Genomic DNA, 19,871 nt, shown 5'->3' on the forward strand with positions numbered 1-19,871 from the left:
CAGAACAAAAGAACAGGTAAATTCTGGACATAGTCTGCATGTACAATGATATCCCTAATTCCATTGTTAGAGTAGGCAGTGGTAACGGTCGAAGAAAACGATTCTTCCTACTCGTTTTTAGAATGCATTGTTACATGCAGAAAATTGCAGGTTTTTTTACATTTAAAATGGGCAGTCTGTCTAACTAACATGCAATCGACACTTGCCTACGTGGTGTCATTATTATTTACATCTTTCATAAAATTATTTTTTTTTTCATTCTTAAACTGAATGGCTAAAAGTGAAACTTTGTTGATTGACTCTATAGTCCAGAATAGGGGGAAAACGTTGGTCAACACCTTCCAACTTTTCACATCGTTGGTTCACTTTCCTCTCTTTCTGATGTTTGGTTGCGGTCTTTGGTCGAAAACACTGAAGTGGACATCCTCATCAGACAGAAGTACCAGCGAAAAGGGTCATTAGCCCAACCGATACGAAATCGATATTTATCTTTGAAAACCGTAGGCGTTTCCTTTGAGTTAAAAACCTACTTTCCAATCCGCAAGTGGACGGCTGTCTAAATTCAAATTGACGAAGTGACGTGGCCACAATTACTCGACATTTACCAAACCATCATCTAATGATGATATCGGTCGACACAAAACATTATTTTTACTTTAGAAATGCCGCTTCGAAAATTATTAGGTCATTCGTTATGCCCAGGCAATTTGAAACTTTTTTATTGTTTATAAATCGGGATTTCTTGACATTAAAAATTACTATTCCCAACGGCACATATCAGTCGTTTAAGTTCTCGTAAAAAGTAGATAGCTTGCCTCGAAATTCCAAGGCTGCAGCGATAGGCTTTAGTCTATCCAGTTAACTGGGTGATCGTTATTAGGAGCTAGAAGCTATTCATTTTCATTCAGACTTGGAAATGACAGTAATTTATTCCAATATGTGACTAGGCCACTACAAAATTTAAATACGACTGCTTTCGAGTATTTTACCCCTCCCACCCTGAAAACCAAAACAAACAAGGCAAAAAATGGCAAACAAACATTTTAGCGATCGAAAAAAAAAAACAGGCTCAAGCCTGTTTTTTGTTTTTGACTGGACTAGTCAATTCTACCGTAGCTTTTCCCCATTTTGGTCATTTGAACGATACGGTTATTAAACAATGACACGATTTTGCGGCTCCGATTGCCTCGATAAACACAGACCATCGGATTTCGAAAGATTCCTTTCGGAGGATTTTGAAACCACAAATGAAATGGCGCACATTTGGGTAACAATTCAGACACGCTCTAGCCGTCCGGCGCTTAACTGCATCCCAACCAAGAAATGATTAAAAGTCGCGGTTTCTGAAACTCTTAATATTTCCATCCGCTATTCGTTCTGAACGAAAAACAGGTCAAGCGATTTCTCTACAACCTTCAACACTTTCTAAAAATTCGTTCACATGCTTCATAATCGTCGCGTCTATTACTATCCGTCTAAGTTCAGATAACGAGATTTTCTTGCATTTCTAAAACAAACAAGGTAAACGCTGCTTCAGCTTCGACAATCGACCCACATTAGACTAGACATTACTCCAAAATCTTTGTTGGCTTCATATCTGGCAACGTAGCTTAAAAAAGTAAACAATTGGACTTCGGACAATTGGAATTTCTGATGAATTATTTAGATACGTAGTAGACGAAAAATACTCTTTCGTATAGACTGTTCAGTTGTGTAAAATAACTAAAATGAATAGACTAACGTCTGTTTTCAAGGTAACTCAAAATCGAAAAAAATATCAATCGTAAGAAAAAAAAATCAAAATTGTACACTCGTTTTTCCTACCAGGTTCGCCTACTTGATATTAGAGTATTGGGATCAAAATGTATGTCTAAATGGACTGGCCAAGAAACCCTGGCTCAAGATGATCCGGAAATGTGGGCTCTCGTCAAAGAAGAAAAGATGAGACAAAAACAAGGATTGGAACTCATAGCTTCAGAGGTAAATTTCTTGTACGAAAAGTAATCAAAAGGTTATGTAACTGGACTGTATTGTTAGAATTTCTGCAGTCGTGCTGGCCTTGAAGCCTTAGGCTCATGCCTTAACAATAAGTACTCGGAAGGTTATCCTGGACAAAGGTATGTCAACCGTAATCTTTTACACCTTAAACATTTGTAAATATAATTTTATATTTACAGATATTATGGTGGAACTGAAGTCATTGATAAAATTGAGCTGTTGTGTCAAAAGCGTGCCTTAGAAGCATTCAATTTGGATCCAGCAAAATGGGGTGTAAATGTTCAGCCTTATTCTGGGTCACCAGCCAATTTTGCTACTTACACTGCCCTCATGATGCCTCATGATCGCATCATGGGATTGGATTTACCGGATGGCGGGCAGTATGTTTGATTGAACGATATATCTTTAAATTTGCTCATTTTCATTTACTTTCTTATATGTTAGCTTGACCCACGGTTTCATGAGTGATACAAAACGCGTTTCTGCTACTTCGGTCTACTTTGAATCCATGCCATATCGATTAAACGTCGATACCGGATTGATTGACTATGAAATGCTTCGCAAGACTGCAAAACTATTCCGTCCGAAAGTAATAATTGCCGGTACATCTGCCTATTCCCGGTTACTCGACTACAAAACCTTCCGCGAAGTATTTTTACGAAATTTGAACGCAAACGCCATCTAGTAGTAAGCAAATAAATTGTTGTGAACTTACAGGTATGTGACGAGGTGAAAGCTCATCTCCTGGCGGATATGGCGCACATCAGTGGACTGGTAGCTGGACGAGTTATTCCAAGCCCGTTTGATTATGCGGATGTGGTCACAAGCACCACACACAAGACGTTGCGCGGTCCGCGCTCCGGATTGATTTTCTTCCGTCGTGGTGTCAAAGCCAAGGACAAGCAAGGCAAAGATATTATGTACGATTTGGAACAGAGGATAAATCAGGCTGTGTTCCCATCTCTGCAAGGTGGTCCGCACAATCACGCCATAGGAGGAGTCGCTGTAGCTCTCCGGCAGGTGTGACCTAATAGAAATTCTACAATCATTTATGTCAAAAACAAATTCTTTTCTACAGGCAAATACCCCAGAATTTCGTGAATACCAAGCACAGGTTTTGCGGAATGCAAAAGCTATGGCGGCCGCGTTGATGGCTAAAGGGTATACACTAGTTTCTGGTGGCACTGATACTCATTTGCTGTTGGTTGATCTTCGCCCGAAAGGACTGGATGGCTCTAGAGCAGAACAGGTCTTTTAGATTACATTGGGGTACACAATCAGTTATGTTAGGAATTTCTATTAAATAGGTGTGCAACAAAACTTCAATTTCATTGAATAAAAATACCTGTCCAGGAGATAAGAGTGCAATGACTCCTGGTGGTTTGAGACTTGGTGCACCAGCTTTAACATCCAGAGGTTTTACTGAGAAAGATTTTGAGCAGGTTTGTAACTAAACATTTAAAAAAATACAATACTTTTAATCAAATGATTTGTTAAACCTAGATTAGTATTTTAGTTTAAACTTCATGACAGATTTTCGCCCCTATACTGGTCTCAATTAAATATTTTCTTTTCAAAGATGGTTGAATTCTTTCATCGAGCTATTGGAATTGCTTCAGAAGCCAAGCAAAAAACTAGCAAGTTGAAGGATTATAAAGAATATCTGGAGAATAATGATGAAATCAAGGCTAAAATGGCTGCACTGAAAAGCGAAGTGAACAAATTTGCTCTGCAGTTCCCAATGCCAGGATTTGAAGATCATTGAAATTAGTTTTACAGTGAAGTATTCAGTGCTCAATTATACATTCTAAAAACTGTTATTTTAAAGATGACTCTAATAGAGGTTTCACATGTTATTCATTAACAAAAGTTTGCTTCCATAAATGGTTGTGCCAGGTTATATACAGAAATTTGTGTATAGTTAGTGAATGAAATAAAGAGATACAACATTACTAATAAGTATTTACCTGCAATTGTCACTATATTAAACTTTTAAACGAAAGATTCTGTTGTTAAGCACGTGGTGACTTAAACCCTTGGAAGTTGGAACAAGTTTAAATGCAGGTTCTCGTTCTCTCACCTTTACGTATACGTTTAACTCGGTTACAATAAGTAGAGAAACAAAATACAATTAAACGACCCCGTCTACCTTGATATTGAGATTTAACAAATTACGCTTTTAATAATTTCTGTGCTTTTAATCTTCAGGTAACGACTAACGAATGATCACTGAAGCACATGACTAAACACCAGTGTACCTTTCTTAATTTTTTCACCCGCCATATGATTCTTTAAATTTCGTCTGCTAGCGCGCGGTAATTATTACTACAAAATGAAAATGAGCCTCATTTGCAACCTCATTTTGTAACATCCAGTTAAAAATAAAAAAAAAAAAATTACAAACAGGTTAACAAAGGACGTAATATTTTTCTGGCCAACCCCTTCCCCAACCCCCTTTCTCTGTGCATAAACGTAATTTTAAATTATGGACACTCCTTAAATTATAATGTAATCGAAATATTAAAGTAATTTTGTAAATATTAATTACACAAGCATTATGGTAAAAAATAATGAGGTCAGACGACAGAATTATTTAAAACAAATTGAAAAGAAAAAAAATATTTTAAATATTAACTCGGTCACTAAAGTACGCATGATCTCCGCCATCATCATATGTCAAGTCAAAAGATTTATCGTATTATACCGTCCAACAGCTAACGTCAGTGAGGTTAAGAAATCCAAGAGGGAATCCCTCGTCAAACTAAACGATATTTAAAGAAATCATTTAAACGATGAATTCAAAGGAGAAAGATTTATTGTAAATTTCGTAAAAGAAAAAACGGCGCGAACAACAATTTTTTCTGAATGCACACATCATATTCGTAATTTTTTCCACATTACACGAGAGAAAGAAAATCTTTTTCGTTGTATATAATCATTGACACAGAACATTTGGCTAGCTATACATTCGATAGTAAAAAAAAAAAAAATAACCAGAGATAAATGAAAATAGAACGATCGAAATCTTCCGATCTTAAAACAAATAAACATTCCAGGAGAGATTCAGCGAACTGAGAGATTCTTAAAATGATTGAAACAGGGGATCGAAATTTCCGAGAGGAGGAAAACATACAAAAATCGGATGAAAGGAATGACAGTAGGGAGGAATGAGACAGAAATGGGGTTAAGGATCAATCTCTTTTGTGTGTGTGTTTTTAATATAATTAGATTGATGGAAGGTGAAACAGGCACCACGGTTGTTTTTTTCTTTTCTTTTAAATTTCCGTCAATCAACCAGCCAGTAAAAATGGAATCGTTCACAGCATGCGCATTACAATGAGAAGAGAGCAAACGATAACACACCAAATAGATTCTTTAAGGTCTTGAAAGCATTGGAATGCGTCTTGCGGGAAGATGGGGGAAGGAGATGAAAAAAAGAGCGGCTTGAAACGCAAGACGTTAAAACATATGGCACCTGTGACTTTTGCATATCGTGAATAGCTTTTTCTCTTTCGGTTGTGTCAATTTCCAAGGCCTGCGATTGTGATCGACTCTACTGAAGAGAGAAAGAGATATACCAGTTGAAACGAAACGGGAATTTTTTTTCTTAGGGAAAGTGTTTCAAAATCGTGCCATCAGTGAACAAGTGCAAATGTGTGAGAATATGGGTCAACATAAACATTCGGGGGAGTGGTGGGGTATAACGGCCGACTAGTAGGCCAACAACTCGTCCGTCAAAGACACGGCATAGGGAAAAAAAAAACAATTATTGAAATCAACTTATCAAAAATTCCAGGATATTGGCTGGAAGACGGATGGGGAAAGAGTTAACTAACTTGTAGAAACGGGTTGAAGGAATTCTTGTGCAAAAGTTTCAAACAAATGGATTCTTTTTTTCGTACAAATTATAAAGAAACTAAAGGATACAACTTGAAAGACAAGCACCTTGAGTATTTCTCTCCTTTCTTTTCTAATAAATTCGAATCTTTTTCTCTCGGTTGTTTTCAATGAGGAATGTTTAAAATATCCAAACCTGTCAAACTGAAAGTCAACCAGCCTCAGAGAAAATAATAATAATAAAAAAAAAGAATCAAATAAATTTTTAAGAGATTGCACGTGTGGTGCACCCTGACTAGGCTGGCGACCAAAGAAAAAAAACTAAAATTAATCAAATCAAACAGCTCGGTTTTTAATGAAGAAAAAAAGAATACGACTTAATCCCCGCATCCACTTCGCTTTCTAAACAAAATGGTGAAAATAAACACACGGATACATGCGCAAAGCAAATGTCGTTTGACATGAAGGAAGACGAGAGCATTTTTTTTTTTTGTTTTGCCTAGACACCCATTTCTTTAAAAAAAACACTTAATGGTAATTTCGATACCGTAATATAAGAGAAACTTAAGAATTAAGGAGAAGAACACGAGAATATAGCGAAACAATATATAAACCGGTGGGAGATTTTTCTTGTAGTTTACATGAGTATTGCTTGGTACTTCAATCACTTTGAAGATCATCCGAATCTACAACATCTCCAACCAGTTTATATATACAATATATGCGTAATCATTTAAAGTTCATATATATATAAACTATCTTTTGGCACGGGATGAAGAAATTTCACACGCGAGTACATTCGGCCTACCGAAAACTACCATAGCGTTTTGTCTGATTTCTAAAAATGGAGGAGAAAAATGAAAAACATGGGAAATGGAGAGGAGGGTTGGTGGGAAACGTTGCGTCTTTTTAAGGAGACGACGTTCAGGGGGAATTTCGTTGCACTGAATCCTGCACAATCATCTATCTGCATATGTCATCATCGATCGTTTAGACGACTAATGACATGAGAACGTGAAAGGAAAGAGCTATACACAAACACACAAAATCACGCACAGACGAGTGGTTTACACACGGATGCAAAATAGTTTTTTTTCTTACAAGTAGAACGGGAGAAGCTTTTTTGTGTTTGCTGGTTGTAGAACAAAGTCGATTTTGCTGACGTGCGTTTCGTTGGTCATGTTCTGCTGCAATAAACAAAATGGGCGGTTAAGTCATCGTCGTTGCTTTCATTCGTTTTGTTGCTGTTTTTGTTTTTCTCCATTCGTTCAGGAACTGGCTGGACACGGTCTACAATAGGAGAATCGGTGGTTCATGTGCTGGCTGTAGGAGCCCGAGTGCGAAAAGCGCTTGAGACACTTTTGGCATTGAAAAGGTTTCTCGCCGCTGTGCAATCGCTTGTGCTCCGTCAAGTGGTGCTTGTGTTTAAATGCCTTTGGGCACATGTCACATTGGTAAGGACGTTGACCTGAGCAAAGAAAAATAATTGTTAGTAATTGCTGGACCTCTACGTCAATCACGATCCAACTAACTGGTCCAATCGACCAAGACGCTCGAAGAAAGATAAAGGTATTTACCCGAGTGTTCGTATTTATGGCGCGTCAACGAACTGAGTTTGGAGAAGCTCTTGTCGCACTGATCGCAAGAGTAGAGGCCTTCGCTGTTATCGCCTACTGCCATCGCAACCGTAGGTGGGGCTGGAGTGATACTCTTGCCACCACCAGTGACGCTGCTGCCGCTGCCAAATTTGGATTTCTTTCCACTGCGGGCCGTGATGCTGGTCGTAGGGGTGGTGTGTCCACCATCGTCACCGCTAGTGTCGCGTGACTCGCTTCCTTCGTCACAAGATCCAACTGGTCCCAAAGATCGCTTCAATGTTTCTTCCTCAGCTCCAGAAATATCTGACGATTGCGGCGACAATTTGCCATTGAAACAGCGCTGAACTCTGTAAAATTAAATGAAACAAACAATGAAATTCATAGTTCCTTTTAGGTCAGATTAAAAAGTGCAAATTACCCGCAGTGGAGTCCGGCAGCAAAGGTCTTTTTCCACTCTTCGATTTCATGGGGGAAAGAGTCGTCTTCCTCTTCCATCTTGATCCAGTTGCGTTTCTTAGGGTGGACGATACCGTTCTCTTTGACGCTCACCGACACGGTCAGTTGCGATGTCCCCGTCATAGACCTATCCATTTTCAATCCGTTTTCAACGACTGCGGATGTTTCTCTTAATTGCGGGTGTCCCGAGTTCGACTCGGATTCCACTCGCTTGACAGTCAGATCTAATGGCTGTTCGTTCTCTTCTTCTTCTTCTTCCTCTTCTATGTTCCTACTTTCATCTAAATCTTCGTGCTCGGCCGTGGAACTATTTTTAAAAAAAATATAAAATTAAGTAAAAGCCGATTGGAACAGGAATTGAACGAGAGAACATACCTTAAATCCGTTGGCTGAGAAGGAAAATGTTGTGTTGCATAGTGATCAGTGATGGGTCCATGGCCGTTACTAGGGCGACACTGGAACGCGTCGCCACCATGGACTACATTAAATAAGGCTTCCCTGCGGTCTCGTGCTCTGGCGTTTTGGAACCAGACTTGAATAACACGAGGCGGGAAGTTGAGTTCGCGGCTCAACCGGTTAATCTCGTCGCGTTTCGGGCGAGGCTGCTGTGCGAAATATCTCTTCAAAATCTGTATCGGCAAAAAAAAATTGAATTTCCATTAGAACTTTTATCCCTTAAAAAAAGATTTAAATTAAAAAACGTACGGCTGCTTTATCTTCAGATATCGTCGACCTGGTCCTTTCTGACGTCTTGGCGATTCCGCCGACAGAGAATCCGGCGTTCAGGTGGCCAACTCCAAGGTTGTTATTGGATGGATTGTTCTCGTCGCGCTGGCCCGTAACGCTGTCTTGGTCGAGTGCCATCACCAGACCAGAGTCATCCGTGCCAGTCTCACTGGCCGCATCCTCCCTCATGTCGTCATCGGCAGCGCCCTGATGCGGCACAGGCGGCTGGTCATCCGTGTCGGGAACCTCTTCAATCATATCCTCTAGTCCAGGAGTTATATTGGGCGAAACCTGCACGTGCCGGTTATCTTCTTCCATTTTGGCCGCCAATCCTATTTTTTTTTTTTATAAGAAAAAAAAAGTCCCTGCGTTAAAAATCAATAACTCGATCAAAGAGTGGGCATCATCTTTTACCTTCGCTGTAATCATGATGCTGTTTCTCAAGAGGGCTGGAACTAATAGGATGATGGATGTAGTGTCCGCGCTGTGAGTTCTTGACATGCTGGACTCTCTCCTCGAAAGATTGACGGGTGACATTAGCATTGAGCTTTTCAATGATCTGTTTGACTTTCTCAATTTCAGCTGGGGACTGGTGTTCCGTTGTGATGGCATCGTTTGGCTGGTAGCGACCGAGCTTCGAGTCGGTGACAAACTTGCTGGTCGAGTCCTCAATGCCGGAATCCGAGCGTTTCCTCTTACGGTCGAGTTCAGCCGCCAAGGCAACCGGATCCATATCTTTGTATATGGGACTGGTACTGCTGGTGTTGCTGTGAAGTGACGCGTTGCGCAGCGGGTAGGCCAATTGGGCGGCCACCAAGTATTGGGTAAGGTGGGCAAAGCTCGAACTATTGTAGCCAATCCCCGGTATTGTGTTAAAGTAATGGGGAGCCGGCGGAGGCGGCGGAGGCGGGCCAGCGGGGCCAGGTGGGTTGACACCCGCGTTGACCGATTTGGGCGGTTCGTAGAGGCTCGGGTAACCCATGACGGGAGCGTAACCGTTGACGTGGCGGTTGACGACATTGTTGAAGCTGTTGTTGCTGCTGTTCAATTTACCAACACCGGTTGCGGTCGGTGTCGAGCTGCGGCGTCCAATAACCGGACTGGGCGCTCTCAGTGGCGCTGCGGTTGCCACAGTGGTGGTAGCGGATTTCTGATCCATCACTGGCAGACGTGGTCGACTGTTCTGTTGGTTTCAAATCAAATGAAAATCAGGATTTAAGTTTGGAAAATTTCTTTGTTCGGGAATGTACTAGGATAATACTGACCCTGGAATTGAGGATGAGGCACTTTTTGGAGGTCATGTGGGAAGAATACGAGCCCGAGTGGGAGAAACGTTTGCCGCAGTTGGCGCACTCGAACGGCTTCTCGCCAGAATGAATCCGGACATGCTCCTAAATTGTTGATGAATCCATAGAATTTACACGTTAGTCGACGGTCTAAAATGTGTCAGTCAAAGTGATTTGGGCGAATCAAATAAGTACCTTGAGATGATGTTTAAACTTGAAGGCCTTGTCGCAGTAGGTGCACTTGAATTTACGCAGTCCAGCCGATTCGTCGTGGCTGATCATGTGACGCTGCAGACGGTAGACATTGGCAAAGTTCTTCTGGCAAACACCACACGACTGGAGAGGAGCGAGCGACAAATATAAAAACGGTTTATCAAAAAATTGAAATCGTTGGGACCATTTCATTTTGACTTTGTCGTAAACTAGCCGGGCCAGTCTTAACATAACACAGGATTGAGAGGCATATCCCCCCCCCCCCTGATGAGCCCTTTCCCTTCTGACCCCATGCAGGAGGCTCAAAACTCCCCCTCTCTCTCTATATTGTGCTGCACTGATATGAAATAGTCAGTCGTAAAAGCATAAAACTGAAATTGAGTCGGTCGAAAATTGAACGTCTTTTTTTAGTGTTCCCTCCCTCGCCCCTTTCTCTCTTCCTATGTCTAACCCGAGGTGAGGGAGGGATGTCAAGATCGGGTCATATACAATCATCATAGGATTGATGGTTCGTTTCTATTAAGCTGCCGGATTGATTGAATTACCACTTGAGCGGTGGGAGAGTGAGTCAGCTCGTGCCGTTCCAGCTCGTCTCTTTCGGCGAAGGTTGCGCTGCACTGTAGGCAGGCGTGCGGATGCCTCTGAAGCTGATGGATAGTCGTCGAAGAGGACGACGAAAGCGACGAAGAAGTCGACGACGAAGATGTGCTGGTCGCAACCGGAACTGACGTCACTGGTTGAATGCTGCTGCTCTGAACTCCGCTGGTAGCGAGCTGTTGTGATTGTTGCTGCTGCGGTTGCTGCTGCTGAAGGGCAGCCATGGCGGCGGCGATTGCGGCCGCACTTTCGTGATGAACGTTCTGCAGGTGTTCACGCAAAACGGCCGGCGATGGGAAGCCTTTGCTGCAGAGCCAACACTTGGCAAAGTACTCGGCAACGACTTCCTGACGACCCGTTGATGGCCCTGGACAAATAACAAACAAAACACAAAAAACTCGTTAAGAACGGAGTTGTTGATGAACTTTTAATCAGACACTGTGAGAATGTTTATCCCAACCAAAAAAGAAGACAAGATAAGAAAACAAGACAAGGATTATTATTTTTTTTTCAAAACGCCTACAAGGATCGGTCAGAACGTTTGCCAAGGTCCACAATCTGTAGGAATATGTGCGAGCGGCTGCGGATTGGCTGTAAGCTGCGGCTGCCGCCGATGACGAAGCGGACGAATAGCCTCCGCCGTAGCAACCGGCCGCTGCCAGCGCGTTGGCTTGACTTAGAAGCAATTGCCGATAATCCATGGCGATTTAGCGACCCAAACCCCAAAAATAATAGTCAACCGACACTCGAACTTAAAATTCAATAACACACAAACAGCCTGGAATGATGGACGAGAAACGATTCACAACGACGCACCGCGAAAGAATGTTTGGAATCAGTTTGGAATGGATCGAACGATAAACAAAAGAAACAAGTCAATTAATTTACTACAGGGAAAACTGTTGAGGGCAGGACGTGTGAAACGGACCCAAACAAGTTGCGTGACTAAGTGATTTGGAGTGCGGTGCGTGTGTCAAGGAGGTGCAAGGATCGGGCCTGTTTATCAGTGCGAGGAGGAGTCGTGCGTGAGTTTGTGTGGGTGCAGAGGGTGTGACGGCTGGTGGACGACTGGCCGCGTGCTGATGCAGTCCGCAGCGTCAAGTCCCTCTTTACTCCACACGTCTCACCCTTGAGCCGCAACTTGAGTTAAGAGAGAGGCCCCACACACACACACACGCAGCGAGAAAAGATCGCGCGGGGCGGGATTCACTCGGTCCGTCCACGGCGCACACACGAATCCTCTCTGTGTGTTTATATGTACGTCTGTGATATCGGCTAGAGGTGGGTGCGCGCGCTGGTCGTGCGCAACTCTTGTCTCATCGGCGGGGTGGGATTTTTGGTGGGTGGGTGGGGGGAGTTGTTTGGCAGGGTGTGATTTGGACTGAAGCATCAAGTTACTACTACTAGCCAGAATTGGTTGAACGATTCAAATCGAATAGATGCTTTGATTGTGTCTCAGAGCAGATAATGGCAAAAGGATATAAGGTACAGAGCTCGGAGTGGGTGGTCGGAAGAGATCTGCCGGGGCTCAAATAAAGGCGCATCAAAATGGGGGATTAGAGCACAGCACAGGCTAGCTGTTGGGCGAATGAAAAGGTTTTCTTCTTCATCAGGGGAATGTGTGTGTGTGTGTGTGTGTGAGGAGACGAGTCAGAGAATGAGACTGGCCAATTGGAGGCGACGCTATGAGAACAATTCCCGGCGTCCATCTGCGAGAAATGGAGTCGAAGAAAAGAGAATAAAGAGAAGAAGAATAAGAAGAGTAATTGCACAGAGAGGGCCGACTCTCACTCCATCCTCACCCAGACGCCCTCTCCAAAATAAAATAAAAAATAAAAAAACCTGACTTTGAAGTAATGCACTTAAAGAAAAGCGACCGAGTCTCTCATCCACAATGGAGGCTAGCGCGAAAAGAGTGAGAGAGAAGCGGCAATTATGCATCACGGCTCTTCTCTCTCTCTCTCTCCGACTCCCGGGCGCTGCCCCTATCCGCACAACCTGTCACCGCTATGCTCCCGCTATGCGTCATTGTCGCTTCATTAATTACATTCAAGCTGGCTAAGAAGAGGATCCGTCTCCTGTACCGCCCCTCCTCCTTCTCCTCCTTAGTGTTATAAAGAAGAAGAAAACGAAAGGAGCGCACGGCGGTGGTGGCGGCGGCGGGGCGGATACGGTTGCGCGATAGGGGAAAAACAACAACCGCAAACACACACACAGACGACGACGACGAGTATGACTATACGAGACGAAAAGTAATGAGTCAGTCGAGCGGCGCAGGGAAACAACGGCACGTCCAATAAAAACCTAATGTCATTCATTATATGTAGCTGAAGCGGACGGCGTGGCGTTAAAACAAGGAATGACAAACAGTGACGACGTTCAAGAGACGAGAAACTGTTTCTGCCACTTTTTAACAAGCACACAACATCTGAGAGCCGAGTTAATTGCACTTCTAACAAAGTTAGATTAATCGATTTCCCCAGGATATTAAGGCAAAGGTGAAACTGTGAAAGAAACCCGCAGCCGTAAAGGGCGCGCTATTTGAAAATCAACAAAATGGCCAATCCAAAGAAAATAAAAACTCGCACGGGGATCGAACAAAAAAGGATATGAAATTCTAGGTGCCGCCGATCTTATTGTGTCGGTGTACGCGTATATTTTTGAATCGAATCAATATCCTGAGAACCCGATCCGGCGTGATATTGCAAGTGAAGGAGGAATGGGAAAAAAAGGAGGAGGATATAAGTTTACTGTTTGCCACCGGCCGCTACCGGCCTCGACAATTTAATCTCAAGGGCAGTACGGCTCCTGCCCAGTCCCTCCTACAGCCAAGTTTCTTATATTATTCTTATATTTTCTCTTGCGCTACCAAGACGTCAACTCTCCCTACAATAGCACAAGGTGCAGTCTCCCAACGTACCCGAATCACCTCTAATACACACTGTCTTCCGGTCTAATAAACCTCCAGTTGAACAGGGAGTACCGGATGTATCATTTTTGGAAAGGGGGATGGGGGGGAGGCGAGGATGTCGGTGGGTATAGTCTGAAGTCGACATGGAGAGCTACTACCACTCAGCAGCTCGTGGAAAGTTGATGGAATTGCGTTGAAGAAAACAATCTGGCATCAACGACTCAACGTAGTGAACACAGGAGACAGAGAGAGACAGAGGGGGAACGGGGTGAAGGAGCAGGGACGAAAGAGGAGGGCTATTGTCCGCGTGTTAGCGACACAATAGGGAGACGGACGGAGTAAGCAAGACCCCTGGTCCGGCAACAGCTGCTGCTGACGGCCGATAAAGCAGAAGCAGGCAGCTAAGACAAATCAGAGCTATATGGAGAAAACAAGCGAACATAGAAGGGAGAGAGGGGGGCATACATACACACACACATAGGCGCGCTCCTGCATCTGGCAATCTCTCCTCCCATCCATCCATCCAGCCCCGCGACTCCATTCCATCATGGCCACGACTCTTTTCTCTCTACCTGACTGCGCAATTTCAAGACCATCAGCACCTTCATCCCATGTCAAACTATAATCTCGCGACGCACACACACACAGGCGACGAGGTGGCGCAGCGCCTGCAGGACCCATCGGCCGGCACATCCATCCGCAATATCACGAGCGAAAATAACGGGCGAATCATCTTCAGAGAGACTTGACTTGTAATTTCTTTTCTCTCTGCCTTTTCCCTCCGCGGGCAGGGAGGACGAGAGTGGCATAATTTGTGGCGACAGGTTCAGTTTCTCGACTGCGTCCGACCAAAAAGATTTGGCCGTGACGTCGTTATTATGAAAAAAGAAGAAGAAGAAGAAGCCAGAACACAAAAAATCGACCTCGAATGTCACGGCTTGCTACGCGCTCCGCATCGCCAACCAATACACACACACACACACAAGCGTCGGGTTGTTGTGTGTGTGTGTGCGGAATGGAGCGGCGAACGGCGCGTGCAGTTTTGCTCCGGTCGCGACCTCATTCCTCCCCGAAAGGAGAGAGACGCACGACCACTTTTTCTAATGAAACTGATGAAACAGCTGCAAGTCGCTGCGCCGCCTATTCCCACTCAGAGCAAAAAGTCCTGACAACGATCCTTATTGATGCGTCAACATATAAATATACAATAATATACACACACACACACACTGTATAGGCAACGACGTATATATCTATATCAAGAAAAACTGCCGGGAAGAAGAGACTCTCAAGACGACGAATCGAACCGATGACCTTATGATGTGTTGAGGTCGGCCGGGAATAAGTATATCCATATACTCTTGAAAGCAGAGATCTTTACCAAGCTGAACAACTTTCACTTTTCTTTTCCCTTGTGGGCTGAAGAGATGAAGGCGAACTGTTGAAACCAAACACATCTGTTTCCAATCGTCTTCTCTTATATATATTTGTATCTACGTTGAAATACAGGGGTGTTTATATGAGTTGCCCTCTTGATCTCTTTGCTGACTCTCCCTGCTGTCTATAAAGGTGATGTCATGAGTACTAGCATTCGCTCGCAGAGTAATTCGATTGAAAATGCGAACTCGAATTGAAACGCTCGAAATGGCATCAATTACGAGCGCCGTCAGCTGAGCGAAGGAATAGAATTTTGATTCGATCTTTGAACAATAACGCAGCGCGGCTCAACTGTTACAACTTGAAATGCACAAACAGGAAATGCGCTGTGATTCACCAGACGCCAAGGCGAAACTAGATCGAATTCAAATAAAATGGATGCGTAATCAAAACAAAAGGTGGCGTCCTTCTCAATCCAACGATGCCTGGTGGCAGATGATGTCATCAAACTATTTCATAATTGCGCAAAATTTTATGGAATCTATACTTTGAATATGGTCATTGTTTTAGAAAGAGTTTCTGATATTCTTGACCATTTGGAATGCCGAGCAGAAGGTGACACGACAAGTCCTTGACGTGTCCTATTCTCTCGCCGATTTGACAATAACAACAAAGTCCAAATGGTACAAGATACAAAAGGGGAGTTGTTGCTTGGCTCAGAATTCCTCCTCTTTTTGTGCTGCATCATGTCAGCTTTGATGTCACAAGACGCCTATCTCGGATGACCTTAGTCACTAGCTGGACTGCGAAAACTAAGCAAATGACACACACACAGGGTGCGACGCAGATCTGATTTTTCCAAGTTTATTTCTTCTCATTTATCTCGTTTCCCAACGAAACGGAAATTTAAAAGCGACGGATTAATATCGTCAATGCGATCGGGTCAAAATGGACCGTGTTTTTTTTTTGCTATTCCTTTCCCTATTTGTCTTATCTCTGGGGAGGATTTCTTGACTGGCAGATGTACGAGTAGTATTGCGACAGCCACGGTTCCCCAAAGACGACTTTTTTTTTTCGTTCTAAGAATATATACAAGGTTCTCTTCCACCTTTTTATTTTATTTTTATAAGGGAACGCCCATGTCGAATAGGACGTCCCGTATCAGTTTCGTCAAGAGGAGAAAGAAGAACAAAAAAAAGGAAAAATACAAAACAAATAAACAAACAAAAACGAGACAAGACAGGAAGAGTTTGGGGTTGGCGGAGCAATTGGCTGGGTATATCTTGACCAACTGAACCGGGACGAAATCGTGGAGTAGACGAGTTACATACAGTAAGTCGGGGTTTTGATTGGCAATAGCGGAGGCCAACAGACACAACTTCGGGGGCCTTTTTGAACGGCAGAAAACGAAAAAAAAAAAAAAAAAAAGAGGATCTCCCACGCGTCCCCAGAGTGTGCTATGATACAATCTCCCCCTCTGGTTCCCTCCTTATATATTCCAGTACTCGAATCGAGAGGAGCAGCAGCACTGCTCAGAGTTAGACTGTAGTTGCTGGAATACTACTGTGTGTATATGTATGGGGGGGGGGCAGGGGCAGGGGTTGGCAGGATCATTTTCTCCTGGAAATCCCGTAGTTCATCGTCTCCCTAACGTGCACCGAGAGCCCGGTGTTAGCGGGGGGGATCTACCGGAGTTGATCGAGAGAAGGAAGAAAAAAAAAAAAGTAGACAAAAGCTTTTCTGGGGCAAAGGGACAGAAAAGCTGGAATACTTTTTGGACGAGCTAAATGGCTAAGAAAAGATATGTCAGTAAGTAAAAGGAGCAGACGAGAATCAGGTGGAAATGATGCGGGAGAAAACAAGACAAAAAAAAAAGGGAAGAAAATGGAATAAAGGGAACAGGGAGCCCCTGGACGGCCAGGGAAAGACCATATCATCAGGGTCAAGAAGAGAATACAGCCAGTGCAAGTGTATATAGAAAGGAGCTAGGAGAGTAGTAGGCTCTAGGGGGGAGGAGGAGGAGGCGGATGGACGATAGGATCTATTAGTTTCTGGACAACAGCCGCTTCAGATTGCTGTTTCTGTACCATCAAGTCAGGAGGCTACTTCCTCTTATATTCTCTCTCTCTCTTTCTCTGAAGGTATATTTATCTAACCATTCCCGGACCCATTTTATATAGAGAAACTGTTGTCGGTGTGTGTGTACGTTTCCCTTCTCCTTCTTTCCTGTCTTTCCCTATTTCAAATGGTTTCTTTTCTCTTTCTTTCTTTTTATCTATATCTTTGACCCTCCTGCGCTTGTACACAAACCGCCACGAACGTGCTGCGTGGACGTGAAGAACAATCTCAGCTAGCAAAAGTATCTTAATGCCTGCCTTCCTTCCTGTATGCCTTGAGAGAGAGAGAGAGAGGGGGGAGTCTGAAAGATATTTCTCTTCCTCTCTCGAAAATGTGCATCAACCTTAATTGATATTACTTCATCATTGGACGATCAACGGCCGACAAAAGGGCCATATCGAATGATTTATGTGAGAATCGGGTCAATTGACCAGGCGACGTCTTCACAATTGAAAACTCTGATTGAAACAAATGACCGTGCGTCGCCAACTGTGGCGGTCCATATATACTCGCTGCTGGTACAAGGAGCAAAAGAGGATGAAGATGGCCAACAGCAGCTGAGAAGCCATGCGGAGCCAAGAACTACAATAGCCTATAGTAGAGTACCCTAACAGCAGCAGTAGCAGTACAGTCACATCGCCCAATGTGGTCCAGCGTGATGATGCCCGCTGTTGAAGTTGATCGGTTTAATGGTCCGATTCTGTGTTAAAAGAGAAAAAGGGAAAGAATCTTTTCTTTCTCTCTCTCTCTTACGATCGCCCACTTCTGGACGATTATTAATGGTCAGAAGGTCCAGTCAGGGACGGCCAGGAAAGAAAAGAAAAAAAAAGGAAGAAAAACTCTCTCTCGCATCCTGAAGAGAGTCCTTATCCTCTCAAGCAAGAAAGCGACCGGCCAAACAAACAGAAAAGCACAGCAGGTTGTTTCGCAGTCCGGACGAGACCGATTACCGACGTAATAAATGACACGTCATTTCGTCTCACTCTCGACGGCTTCAAAAGAGTTGAAAATGACTTCCACGCAAGAAAAAGAAGAAAAAAAACAAACTTTGATCTCCATCACTTACGGCATTGTAAAAGGCACAGCTATTTAGGGCCGCCACCGCTACTAACAGATCCTAACCGTCTTTGCAGTGTGAGAGCGGCTGAGTCAATTTTTATTCGATAAATATCGCTGAAGAAAGTTTTGCATTTGGAAGCAATTTGATCAAGTTTACGGGCTGACGAGCCCGAGTGCTTTCTCCCTTTTGAAAGACACGGCTCTCGAGAGTGGAATCCCTCTATCCGGCAGGACTGCTCAAAGTAAAAATAACACGGAAAAAATCTTCTTCACTCTTCTAAACACACGGCTGTTTCTCCTTCTGCAGTGCTGCCGCATACACGTCATCGTCGTCGTCGTCGTCGTCGCGAGTTCCATCTAGGAGCACTCTGTTTTCGCCTGTCGCGCGTTTCCCACGGTCCGGCTCGTGCATAATGCACCGCCAGGGCGTTTCTCTGGCTCCTGTTTTCGTGACGTTTGCACCGAGAAGCGGCAGCGGCAGCAGCAGCCCTTTCCGCGATACACAATATATGTGTATGCCTGTATGTGTGTAGGACAGACACAATACTGGCAGCACTACAGTTACGAATCAACGGATTTGAATGTATTTGTCATCTGCTGCCGCTGCTGCAGGATGAGAGAACCTCTTGAAACTTCAGGACGATTTGGCAGCTCGAGAGGAGGAGGATAGGCCGACGAACGCAGGGAGAGTCTAGGAGACGAGTGGTGTGGATAGGAAGGAAGAAAAAACGGATATCCGCACACTTCGTACCTTTTCCCAGACCTTAATTCACTTTCCGTGTTTCCTAACTCGCTTCTTCGGCCGACGACGCCGACGACGCCTTTGAGAAAAGAACCCACGCCCGCCAACCCTCTCCTTTCACACGTACTACACACACAACCTTTATAGTGCGTGAGAAAAAAAGGGAAAACGATCTGCTCTGCAACCCAGCAGCAGCACATAACCAACCAACCAGTTCTCTCCTCTCCCCTCAAAAAATGGGATTGCAACAATTCGGGCGTCTTAATCGACCTGACGGGATTCCCAGCCGGCACCGTCCCACCACCATTCAATACCGCGTGGAATACAAAATACAAAACAAAAAAGAAAGAAATACAAAGAGGAGCTTCTTATTTCTTTTTTGTTTTGTTTTTCCACATTGTATTTTTCACCCCTAAGGTTCAGGTGTTGTTTAGGTCTTATAGAACTCGGATCCTCCCTTTGGAATCATTTTAAGTTTCTATTAGCCTTTTGTTTTCTTCAATCAAATGGAATTGCGATCGATTAGTTGATGCAATTCACGTCAGAGTATTTCTTACTTTGCTGGTTAGAAAAGGAAAGGGACGACGAGCTATTTGGCGGGCATATAAAAAGCAGAGAGCCAAAATATACGAAAATTCAGAAAACGAATATGAAAAGGCGGAAGCGAAAGCCAATTCAAAGTCTCTGACGTTTCACAACTGGATGCTTCGCAGCCCCGCGTGAACGCCGGAGCGATATCCGGCAGTGTGTGTGTGTGTGTGTGTGGGTTGGCGGTATAGGAGCTGCTGGGCGGCATCAGCTAGATTTTTTTTTTCCGCTACATTAATTTCCCTCTCTCAAGTTTCCTCTCGTCTTTTTTTTGTAAGAGAGATGCTGAGAATGAGAGCGCAGCACTACGTCAGTGTGTAACACACCATTACACCTTGCCGGCTCAATCTCCATCGGCACACGTC

At 43.8% G+C, this 19,871-nt stretch overlaps 2 protein-coding genes and 1 long non-coding RNA gene across 7 annotated transcripts in view; 1 reads left to right on the forward strand and 2 right to left on the reverse strand.

Annotated features, from left to right (window-relative positions):
* The first annotated feature begins 1,508 nt into the window (after window positions 1–1,508).
* Window positions 1,509–3,950, forward strand: LOC124191973 (serine hydroxymethyltransferase, mitochondrial-like). Its single transcript, XM_046585054.1, has 9 exons — window positions 1,509–1,754; window positions 1,828–1,980; window positions 2,038–2,117; window positions 2,178–2,378; window positions 2,443–2,647; window positions 2,716–3,018; window positions 3,077–3,247; window positions 3,306–3,440; window positions 3,578–3,950. Exons 1-9 carry the CDS (start codon window positions 1,728–1,730, stop codon window positions 3,761–3,763), a joined length of 1,461 nt encoding a protein of 486 aa, XP_046441010.1. The 5' UTR covers window positions 1,509–1,727; the 3' UTR covers window positions 3,764–3,950.
* On the reverse strand, window positions 3,666–4,262 carry LOC124191974. Its single transcript, XR_006873521.1, has 2 exons — window positions 4,148–4,262; window positions 3,666–4,078 (listed from the first exon to the last, which is right to left on the reverse strand). It is a non-coding gene; the product is annotated as an uncharacterized LOC124191974 (long non-coding RNA).
* A 533-nt stretch (window positions 4,263–4,795) lies between these two features.
* The window catches only part of LOC124193137 (zinc finger protein 1-like), a 43,926-nt gene continuing 28,850 nt past the window's right edge, over window positions 4,796–19,871 (reverse strand). For 4 of the 5 annotated variants that reach the window (XM_046586794.1, XM_046586795.1, XM_046586798.1 and 1 more), the window contains exons 5-13: window positions 10,660–11,078; window positions 10,097–10,237; window positions 9,881–10,006; window positions 9,030–9,798; window positions 8,595–8,947; window positions 8,265–8,518; window positions 7,852–8,196; window positions 7,413–7,780; window positions 4,796–7,303 (exon numbers count right to left, since the gene is read on the reverse strand). In XM_046586794.1, coding sequence (XP_046442750.1) covers window positions 7,104–7,303; window positions 7,413–7,780; window positions 7,852–8,196; window positions 8,265–8,518; window positions 8,595–8,947; window positions 9,030–9,798; window positions 9,881–10,006; window positions 10,097–10,237; window positions 10,660–11,078 — 2,975 coding nt within the window. In that variant the 3' untranslated portion in view covers window positions 4,796–7,103. Of the gene's footprint in view, window positions 7,304–7,412; window positions 7,781–7,851; window positions 8,197–8,264; window positions 8,519–8,594; window positions 8,948–9,029; window positions 9,799–9,880; window positions 10,007–10,096; window positions 10,238–10,659; window positions 11,079–11,234; window positions 11,952–19,871 lie in introns of those variants that run through there. The other variant, XM_046586799.1, reaches the window with a different exon arrangement.

The sequence above is a fragment of the Daphnia pulex genome, chromosome 4, assembly GCF_021134715.1.
Source record: "Daphnia pulex isolate KAP4 chromosome 4, ASM2113471v1".
NCBI classification, from domain to species: Eukaryota; Metazoa; Arthropoda; class Branchiopoda; order Diplostraca; family Daphniidae; genus Daphnia; species Daphnia pulex.